The sequence below is a fragment of the Anastrepha ludens genome, chromosome 6 (assembly GCF_028408465.1).
Source record: "Anastrepha ludens isolate Willacy chromosome 6, idAnaLude1.1, whole genome shotgun sequence".
NCBI classification, from domain to species: domain Eukaryota; kingdom Metazoa; phylum Arthropoda; class Insecta; order Diptera; family Tephritidae; genus Anastrepha; species Anastrepha ludens.
The window spans coordinates 116,661,348-116,672,520 of record NC_071502.1 but is presented as its reverse complement, the minus strand read 5'-3'; the positions used below and the strand labels follow the sequence as shown (position 1 = coordinate 116,672,520).

The window sequence follows — 11,173 nt, the reverse complement described above, 5'->3', positions numbered from 1 at the left end:
CGAAAAAAACGAAAAAATAGGCACTTTTTCGCACACTTAACATTTAAGTGGTGAAAAGGGGTAAAAAAATGTTGAGAATTTAAAAAAATATATATATAAATAATAAATAATGTGAAAAAAAATTCTTGTCAGAAGTGGGATTCGAACCCACGCCCTCAGAGAGGACCAGAAAGCTCCATATAAACCCGTTTCTTCTGAACAGGCAAGTTTGCACTTGAGTCTGGCGCCTTAGACCGCTCGGCCATCCTGACAGTTATTCAAATTGTGCCAAAGTATATATTTCAATGCAAGGTGGTATTATTTAATTATTTCAATAATTTACTTTTGTGATTTTTCAAACACAATGAACCAAATTTTATTAACAAAATTTATTTTTAGATAAGAAACATTAATGCACTACAAAAATTGTGAAATTCTTCAATTGCAAACTATTCGTATACAAGACCAGGTGGTTGCTCGTGCAACTAACAGACGAAGGCGACATCATACGGTAAAGTGGTGAAATGAGGGGTATAAGCACAAGAGCAATAGTGGTGACAACAACCGGATGACTTGCAAATGAGTTTTCAGTATAAAAGTAGGCAAATGAATGCAATGCAATGAAGTATAGGGTTGTTCAATAGGTGCGCTTCAACTTTTTTCCGATAGGGAGGGCGAACGACGCAATATTTTTTATTTTTCGCTTGTCATTTGTAAACTTCATTGGTATACATTTCATCATGGAACGCTACATACTTGAGCAACGATTGCAAATTGTGCAAATTTTTTATGAAAATAATCGTTCCGTTGCTGCTACTTTAAGAGCATTACGGCCATTTTAGGGTCCATTTAACAAGCCGTCCCGTTTTGGGGTTATGTGAAGTCATTGGTCTACAGTAGTGATGGGCAAACTAAGCACATTTGCACTGTGCAGCAGCGTGTGCTTCTGCGTGCTTAAAAGTGCTAGGTGAAGGGGGATAACAAAGCACAGGGAAGAAACGGAAAAATTGAGCGAGTTGTGTCTGTGTTTGTATCCTGAATGAGAGAGCAATTATTCATGAATTCTTCCCAGGGATGCCAACTTTTAATATCAACAAATTTCTAAAAAAATAGGTTTTTTTGGTAGATTTTTCTTCAATAACTAAATTTCATACATATTAAACTTTCTATTATAATAATGAATTAAGATAATGAACAACAATAAGCAAGCAATTAAACATTTCAAAAGTTCGCGTAATACTGTTTTTTAATTGCTAGATGTAAAGAAAATTAAGACCTCTGAAAATATTTAATTTGAGATTAAATTAAAATCTTACATATTGGAAAGCAATGACAGTTAAATCTTCAATAATATTGATCACTGCATATACTGACGAATCTGTAAATTATTCACACTTATCTTATGATTACTTAAATAGTTTTTGAGATCGGATATATTTTTGTAAATTGATTTTTTTGAATTGAACTAAGAAATCCGGAAAATCAAATTTTTTAGCAAATTACTTTATAAAACTGCAAACTCTCTTCAGCTACCGAAGTTTGTCAAATGTTTCAGAATTTTTAGCTACTATATGATACCATTTCTTCTTTTATTTTTCATAAAAAAAGTGGACGTGATTGACAACTAATTTCGCCCATCTAAATCCAATACACTCTGAAATGCACAACTGCGTATAAAAATAAACAACCAAGAGTATATACAAATGTATTGTATATAAATCATAAATAATAAAATCAACAATGCCCAAAATTTATTCCCACATTTAACAACTGCGGCAACTCTTACTCATAAGTTTTGACATTTCATAAATAAAATCCGTTTTTTCGTAATTTCTGCACTTTTTGACGATATTTTTTAAGACCGTAAGTTACGTATTATTTTCGCATAAAAAACCACTAATATTAAGTGTATTTGTATGGTGTGGATGCAGTGAAAGCGTTGAAAATTCTATTTAAAAATTTGAAACGGCGAACGGCAAAACAAAGTGCACAGTGTTCAACTGCCGACAAAAACATAATTTTATTTCTAATGTGTAATATATTACTCTGTTTTAACTTTTAATTTAGATAAATAAAGTTAAATAAAATATTCAATATAAAACATTTGGTTCAGCATGACCTCAAATAAAAGAACAATGTTAAATTTGAGTCCGAAGTGGAGTGTAACTTTTTTATGCAAATATGTAGACGGAGAATCATAATGCATTGTATGTGAAAAACGTGAGGTGTGTAAGGTTTTTAACATAAAGAGACATTATGAGCTGCACAGGAGTGAATATGATGAATATGTAGGAGAAGAAAGGAAAAGTATATACAAATCCTTAAGTCTAAATGAAGAGCCCGATTCGATGTGCCAAATTACAGAAAGTCGAAAAAATTCAAATTATTAAATTTTTTTAATTTCTTAGGAAAGCGAAGATTACGTTGTAGATGCATAGCGTGCAACTTATGAAATCGCGTTAAACCTTGTTCGTGAGAATCGTGCATTATCGGATGGCAAATTGGTGAAGTCTTGTATATTAAAAGCAATAGGAATTTTGTCCCCTTATCTCGTAGAACTCTAAGCAGACGAGTAGATGAAATGGCGGAAATTACAGAATCGCAGTTAAAAGAGCGTATAAAATCATTCACAGCGATTTCATTGGCAATTGACAAAAGTACAGATATATCCGACATAGCCCAATTAGCGATTTTTATCCGAGGAGTTGATGCCCACCTAAATATATGCGAAGAACTTTTGGGCATTATTCCAATGAAAGGGACGACTAAAGGTGAAGATTTATTTTAATGTGTTAATGAACATGGTATTGAACGCATGGGTGTATCATGGCGAAAAGTGGTTTGCGTTGTCACCGATGGTGCGAAATCCATGAGCACATTCAAACAAATTTCTCTAATCATTTTTGTGTACTTTGTCATACTGTGCGCATTGTCATATGCGTGTGATTTGAATTTGAGAGCAACTAAGTACTCACCAAGAATACCCACTTTGCTATGATAATTTCATCAATGTTTTTTGAAAAAATCCTCTATTTTTTTAATGGAAACATGTATAAATTGTCCTTTTTAACAAAATAAAATGTATAACATGCATTGTTTAAATAAAACATGGCTGGTTGAGATTACTGTTCGCTGTTCTGACCAGCATTCTTTAAAAAAATGCACTAACATAAAAACATACGATATACATACATACTTATATGTAAACGAAGACAATTTTTTCATTCAGAAAAATATACACCGATTTGTCAGTACAAATTTATCTCCACATAGTTTAGCAACTATGAAACTTTGAACTGCGAATGTTCAAACTTCTTGATTATAAAATCGCCTATGCTTCTTGGTTACAAAAATTATAAAAGTAAATAAAATAGAAATTTGCAAAGATGATGTTAATATTCAAAGAAGCGTTTCCAATAAAAAAAACCAAAAGCATTTTATTATTTAATATGAACGATCTAGCAAATCCCAACACTTCAAAATCCCCTAACATGGAATGAAGTCCCCTTATCTGGTAACTTTGCTATTGGCAAAGCTTCATTCTCTTTTTTACAAACACATATGCGTTGCTCAGAATTGATTAATATACGTACACGCCTATTGCTTACCCTCCTGATGTAAGTTTGTCGCCCCCCCATCTAGCACTTTGCTAGCACGCTCTGCTGCGAGCGTGCCACTCTGCTGCCCGTCCCTAGTCTACAGTAACAAGCCGGCGACGATTTGTGAGCTCATAGCCAATATTGAACGCGAAATTGCTGGAATTTCGGCCGATTTATGCAAAAGAGTGGTCGAAAATTGGGTTCAACGATTGGACTTCGTAAAATGTGCACGCGGTGGTCATGTAAAAGAAATCGAATTTCATACTTAAATGTATATGTTCAAACCCGATAATAAAAAAAAAAAAATTAGTTAAAAAAGTCAAACCGTTTGTGTTTTATTCAAAAAAGTTCAAAAGTTGAAGCGCTCTTACTGAAAAACCCTATATATGGGCTATTTCATTTTAGCGGGGGTAACATTTAGTTTCGCGCTTAATTGAATAAAAATTTAACAAGTATTTTGCCGTGACATTTGGCAACAATATTTTAGCTCTCAGTAGGTTCGCCGTTTTAAATTTCTCCGTCGGTGAAAGGGCTGATTAAATTTCTATTGAAAAAAAGTTTTGCTAAGCAAAAAAATAATTTTTAATTAAAAAAATAAAAATTAAAAATCAAAAAAATAAAAACAAAAGTGAAAAATAAATAATATATATATATTTTTTATTTAAAATTTTGTTAGAAAACCAGTTCTGCAGAAGAATTTAAAAAACTCTCGCTAGAATAATATTTCATTGGGAATTTAATCGCTGACTATTTTTTGACTTATTTACAATTCTAATTATGTTACAGGCAAAATCAGATTTTTGGTATCAAAAACGCCCTCTTCTTCTCATAAACTTATATATAGTACATTTAGAAATACATAGTTAGAAAAACCCAAATACAAGTTTATTCCTCAAAAATGAGATTATCGCCTTCAAAGTATTCCTCATCAACTGCAACGCTTTTATGCCGGTGTTTGAGCCAGCTTTCGAAACATTACTGGAATTCTTTTGTTTTTTTTTGGGTATAGCCAAGGCGAATCCGTGTCCGTATGCCTGTCAGCCCAGAATGAAACAAGGCGAATTTATTCTTTGTTCTTTGTTTCCTCTTTGTACTTTGCCAATACTTTACTGTTGGTGACTGCAGTTTGACGCGGCTGAATTCCGTTTTATCTAGCTCTGGTGCAGTAAATAAGGAATGATTTATTTACTGTTTGGAAAAGCTGAAAACTTTATTTTATTTATTAATAGGTTTACAAAGATTACAATAGTTATGTGAAAATATTTTATATTACATATTCCTTACAATCGTTTATGCGCGCGTCCATGCGCTTTCGCCAACGTCTAGAATCGAAAAGAAAGCTTGCTTCTCTTTGACAGTTAAGCTTGCTTCTCTTTGACAGCTGTTGATTGGCGAGTGAGAAAAACAGAGAGGTGAAAAAATGCGAAATGGGTTGCCAAGTAACCTTTCGCAACACCCCCCTTCGTAAATCTTATGCGGTTTTATGCATAACGTTTACCCCACGTTTTTCAACCTCGACGTCCAATTTCGCCAACTTTACTATCGGTCGTGTACATAATCCATTTACTGTCTTGACTACTGCGCTACGAGCTTGGCCATCTTTACCAAAATTCATATCTATTACTACTCCTTTCGGCCACGAATTTCTCTTGGAGTTTTCGTCTACGATGACCATCACGTCGTTCAATTTGATTGGGTTTGCTGGTGGCTGATACCACTTTGCACGTCTGGTAAGACAGGGAAGATACTCCTTAACCCAGCGTCTCCAAAATTGGTCAGCCAACTGGCTAGAAATTTTAAAGTTTTGCCGTAGAGCCGATCCAGAGTTGGTATTATCTGTTAGTTCTCGAATACCACTAGAGTGTCCCGTCAGAAAGTGGTTTGGCGTAAGAGCTTCATCTTCGGCTGAATCAAGCGGCACGTACGTCAGTGGCCTTGAATTTTAAATGTTTTCGATGTCGGCTAGAACGGCTCTTAACACCTCCTCTCGCATACCGGAATCTGGTAGAATGTCCATTAGAATCGATTTCGTAGAACGTATCATGCGCTCCCATGACCCTCCCATATGTGGTGAAGCGGGGGGAATAAAAATCCATTCAATTTCAGGGTATTTCCTTTCTATATCATCCGACGATATTCTTTCAATTTCTTTTACTAGAAGTACACTAGCACCGCGAAAATTGGTGCCGTTGTCCGATATAATTCGCTTCGGTACTCCACGGCGACTCACAAATTGTTTAAAAATCAGCAAAAACGACTCGGTAGATAAAGTAGGTGAGATTTCAATGTGAACTGCGCGGGTGGTAAGGCATGTGAATAAAGCACCCCACCGCTTTTCACGCCTGCTGCCAATTACAACGTCCATTGGTCCGAAATAGTCAACCCCTGTAAAGGTGAACGGCCTGGTAAAAGGTGACACACGTTCCATTGGCAGATCTCCCATTTGAGGAGGTTGTGGAGAAGCCCTACGATTCCGGCAGGTTTGACATTTTGCAGCACATTCTTTTACCAGCCTTCTTAAGGCGGAGATGCAGAACCTTTGCCTCATCTCGTTGACGACGATCTCGTTGTGATGGTGGTGAAATTTCCTGTGATAGAAGTCGACGAGTAGTCGCGTTACTTCGTGCTTGCGTGGCAGGATTATTGGACGCTTGACATTAATGGCAACACCCTCAGCAGCATCAATTCTACCTTTTACTCGCAGCAGGCCAATCTGGTCTAAGTATGGGGAGAACTTGAAAAGAAAAGATTTTCGATTAATTTCCTCACCATTACGCAGACGACAGATCTCTTCATGGAACACCTCGCTTTGACAATTAAGCATAATTGCAAGCTCTGCTGTCTCTATGTTGTCTGGGTTGAGTAGCTTTTGAAGAAACTGAGAACGTGGCTTTCCCTTCGTAACCAATCGTAGAAAACGTAAAACAAATCGATGCGCACTGCGAAGCTTCTCCCATGTACTAAATCTTTTTACATCCGGGGTTATTTCTGCGGTCGTACCCAATGAGTTGTTAGCGAAATCTATATGCTGTAGAACCTCAACTGTCTCTTCGTCATCATCTGGAAATTGTATAATTGGCCAGCTTGATTCTCGTTCTAGTAGGAATTTAGGTCCACTGAACCAGCGTTGGTTGTCGTCGAATTCTCGGTTGCTGCTCCATTTAGTGCCTTCGTCCGCAATATTCTCACCAGATGGCAGCCACCTCCATTCCCTAACAGCAGAACTCTCGAGGATCTCTCCGATTCTCAGCGCCACGAATTGATGGTATTTTCTTGTGCTCGAACGCAGCCAAAACAACACATTTTTGGAGTCTGTCCAGAATACTCTGCGATTTACTGTAATGGACAGTTCATAGCTAAGAACATTTGCCAGCCTAAGTCCCAAAACAGCAGCTAACAGCTCCAACCTGGGTATGGAAATGGGCTTCAATGGCGCAACGCGAGTTTTCGAAGCCAAAAGTGAACAAGATATTTGCGAACCTACTTCTGACCGGATGTAGGCCACCGCAGCGTAGGCTTTTATGCTTGCATCTACAAAAATGTGCAACTGATTATTTTGGTTTTCGCTGGCAAGTGAAAGGCAACGGGGAATTTTTATGCCGTTGATCGCAGGAATGCGTTTTACCCAACGAAACCAGTTGCAACGTTCTTCTTCTTTAATCGGTTCATCCCAACCTACTCCGGAGCGCCAGACATCTTGTAAAATAATTTTTGCCTGTACAATGACAAAACCGAGCAAACCCATAGGATCGAAAATCGTCATTATTGTGCGCAAAATTTGTCGCTTCGACACGATCGTATTTTCATTAAAAACTTCCTTTGGAAAATTTTCAATGTATGTTAACTCATCCGAAACTGGCAGCCACCACATCCCTAGTACCTTTTCTATAACGGCTTCTGGCTCTTCAAAACATTTGGCGTCTGGAACGTCGTCAGCATCTAATGAAAATAGTACGTGTTTGGAATTAGATTTCCAGTTTCTCATTTGGAATCCGCCCTCCTGATGAACCCAACGAACTTCAGTTGCTAGACGAGCCAATTCATTTTCAGAGTCTGCACTCTGAAGCCAATCGTCAACAAATGTGTTACTAACGATGGCCTGTTCGGCGTCGGGATGAAGATCAGCAAATCGGTGAGCGTTACGATTTTTTATGTAGTTCGCCAAGGAAGGCGAGCACGAAGCGCCGAATGTCATAACCCTAATCACGTAGATATCATAGTCGCGAGTCGAGCCATCGTTTCGCCAAAGAAATTTTTGCGCCACTTGATCTTCTTTTATAATTTTAATCTGGTGGAACATTTCGCGTATATCTCCACAAACTGCGAAACGTCGTTCGCGAAATCGGAGCAGTACCCCTAGTAGAGACTTTAGTAGATCGGGCCCTTTCAGCAACATATCATTGAGCCCGACACCCTTTACCCTTGCTGCAGCATCCCAAACCAATCGAGTTTTCTTTTTATTGGCATTGAGAACAGTAAATATAGGGAGATACCAAGACCTAGCGCTATATTTTATTTCGTTTTCGTTCAACTTATGTACGTACCCTTTTTTCTCATAATCATGTATTTTGTTTATAAGAAATTGACGAATTGACGAATCACCCTTCATTTTACTTTCTAAGCACGAGAGTCGCCGGATTGCCATAGGCAGCGAATCGGGAAGCTCGACAGCTTCGTGCTTCCAAAGTAACCCGGTTTTCCATCTCTTTTCAGCGGAGATAAAGCGCGTGGTCTTTTCCATGATTTGAAGAGCGCGTTCATCATCTTTAGATATCAACGGTTTAATTGGTGCATATGATCCGATGGCATCAATAGAAAAATATGTTTTCAGTTGCTGGTCCATACGATCGTCTCTGGTTGTATCACATTCGCAGGTATGCAATATTCTCGGTTGTTCAACGCAGTTAGTTTTATCGCGCCCATATACACTCCATCCTAGTCGGCACTTTGCGGCAATAAGGTCGGATCCCCTATCTTCTCTTATTTCGATAGGGATTCCTATTTTAGCGTTGTCCAAACCTATCAAAATTCGCGCTCTTGCTTTACTATAGGGTCGAATCGGCAATCCCTTAATGTGTGCGTGCTTACTAATCGTAGAGCTGAACAGCGACTGCTGAGGAAGTAGTGGATTAGCAACGGTTCGAACGTTTCGAAGCCTGTATTTTTGAGAGGGTAATGTAATCGGTGAAACGTAAAGATTGACAAATTTGGAATTTGCCTCATTTTGAGTAATTTCTCCCGTCCAACGCAAGCATAACGATTCAACTGGCCCATCTAAATCAAGCTCGTTCGCCAATTGAGACTCAATTAGCGTACAGGAGGCTCCTTCGTCGATAAGGGCGAATGTACGTATTGCTTTGGTACCGCTATGTAAAATAACCTCCACATACCTGAAAAGCGCCCTTTGCGTTTCTTTATCAGCAGCTGTGCCCAACTCGTGGTATAATGTTGCTTGTTGTCGTTTTCCAATCGCCAACGAAGTTCCATTATGAAGCAGTGGATGGTGAGCCATTCTACAATCATCTACGCCACAGCACCTTTTCGAATTACATCGACGAATAAAATGACTTTTGAAGCAGCGTAAACAGAGTTTATTTTCCCGTACAAATTTCCATCTGTCACTTTGCGATAGGGCACGCAACTCATAGCAATCGGACAGCGTATGGCTCGCACCGCATTTCAGGCAATTTATCGACTTTTCACTCTGCTCGTTATTTTTCGCAACCACATCGTGAATCATTATTCTGCCCTTTAGTGATTCGCGATTTTCCTTTTTTGCTTCGACGTTGCTATTACACGATGATATCGCTGATGTCTGGATGGAAGTGACCTGGCTAGCGCACATGGCTAGACCGAAAAGCCAATCATCGAATGCAGCAATGTCAGCGCGTCTCAGGGACATACATTGCTGGACCCAACTCAACCTTTGGTTACATGGCAGTTTAGCTACCAGCTCGTTTAATAGCACTGGATCATTTAGATAATCGTTTAGACCTACCGCCTGCATTGTAGCGCGATAATTTTGTACCGCTAATGAAAATGTTACTAAGGTTTCTAATTTGTCTGGCTTTACAGATGGTTCCTCCCTTAACTTACGCATCATTACTTGGTGAATTACGTCTGGTCTACCATACAACATGCGGAGTGTATTAATGGCCAATCCAACCGTAGACGGCACCATAAGCCTACCACGAACTGCCTCTAATGCTTGGCCCTTCAAGCATTTCTGCAACCTAATAAGGTTTTCTTGGTCCGTGAATCCGCACCGTATGGTAGACTGCTCATAGTTAGTAATAAATACGGGCCAGTCTTCAGGCCTACCTGTAAAGGTTGGCAGATCTTTCGAAAGCACTTGACGACTAGCTATATGTGCCGCAGTCAAATTTAGGTCGGCTGTCGTAGAGTAACTATACGGATTAGTAACGGTCGGATACCCTCCACAAGGCATATTTAGGTTAGGGTTAACATTTGGGTGTGAAAATCCTGAAGTAACCGATGTTGGCAAACTGTGGAAATTGTGCATTGATGTATATGCAGAAAAGGGTTGAGATGAAGATATAGCTGAGACTGTATTGCTGTTTGAGGTTAAGTTGGGCAGCATGGTCGTCATCCCGTTCGTAGTCGAAGTATACGGAAATGTCATCACGTTAGCAAGGTTAGGGACGACATTGAACGAGGTCGATGGAATGTGTGTTCCCGTTATACCTGCAGTTTGGTTGCATTGCAGTTCTATAGGTTGTGGAACGCCACATGCGTATGGCTGTGCTGTACTGTAGAAGTGAGTAGTCCTAATCCCGGAGGTGCCTGAAGTGCAGGGGGGTGCAAATGGTGCAGTTTGACGAACAGGTGTAGATGCGTGACGATCTGGCGCGGTGTCGGCAGTAGGCGTTTCGGTGCCAATTGTCACAGCATGGCCAGTTTTGTCAGCCTCATCTAATAAACCCTCGACTGCGCTTATTGTATCAGCATCCGCGTTTCCCTGTGGCGATGCAGCTTTAGAAACATCCTCCATTTTTACAGGTTATTAAACGAAAATCTCTTTAAAGTAGATTTTTTCAGAATGTTGGTGACTGCAGTTTGACGCGGCTGAATTCCGTTTTATCTAGCTCTGGTGCAGTAAATAAGGAATGATTTATTTACTGTTTGGAAAAGCTGAAAACTTTATTTTATTTATTAATAGGTTTACAAAGATTACAATAGTTATGTGAAAATATTTTATATTACATATTCCTTACAATCGTTTATGCGCGCGTCCATGCGCTTTCGCCAACGTCTAGAATCGAAAAGAAAGCTTGCTTCTCTTTGGCAAGTAAACTTTGCTTCTCTTTGACAGCTGTTGATTGGCGAGTGAGAAAAACAGAGAGGTGAAAAAATGCGAAATGGGTTGCCAAGTAACCTTTCGCAACATTTACTTTGACAATCAAACGTACAAACCATTGTTGTTGGCCTAGTGCCACCACCTTTAATGAATGTTTCTTGGGTATAGTCATCAGAGCTGTCTTCGATTTTTCTATTACTTCCTTTATACAGTTACAACGCGTTCGCCGTAGTAGTTTTTTAACTCGATCAAATAGAAAAAAACTCACAGCGAGCCA

General features: G+C 38.9%; 1 protein-coding gene and 1 non-coding gene across 2 annotated transcripts; both read right to left on the bottom strand.

The window, feature by feature from the left end:
- Positions 1-126: 126 nt before the first annotated feature.
- Trnal-caa (transfer RNA leucine (anticodon CAA)) lies at positions 127-251 on the bottom strand. The gene is made up of 2 exons: positions 214-251; positions 127-171 (listed from the first exon to the last, which is right to left on the bottom strand). It is a non-coding gene; the product is annotated as a tRNA-Leu (tRNA).
- A 5,269-nt stretch (positions 252-5,520) lies between these two features.
- Positions 5,521-10,590, bottom strand: LOC128867258 (uncharacterized). Its single transcript, XM_054108363.1, has one exon. The coding sequence runs from the start codon at positions 10,588-10,590 to the stop codon at positions 5,521-5,523; it is 5,070 nt and encodes a 1,689-aa protein (XP_053964338.1).
- Positions 10,591-11,173: the final 583 nt, after the last annotated feature.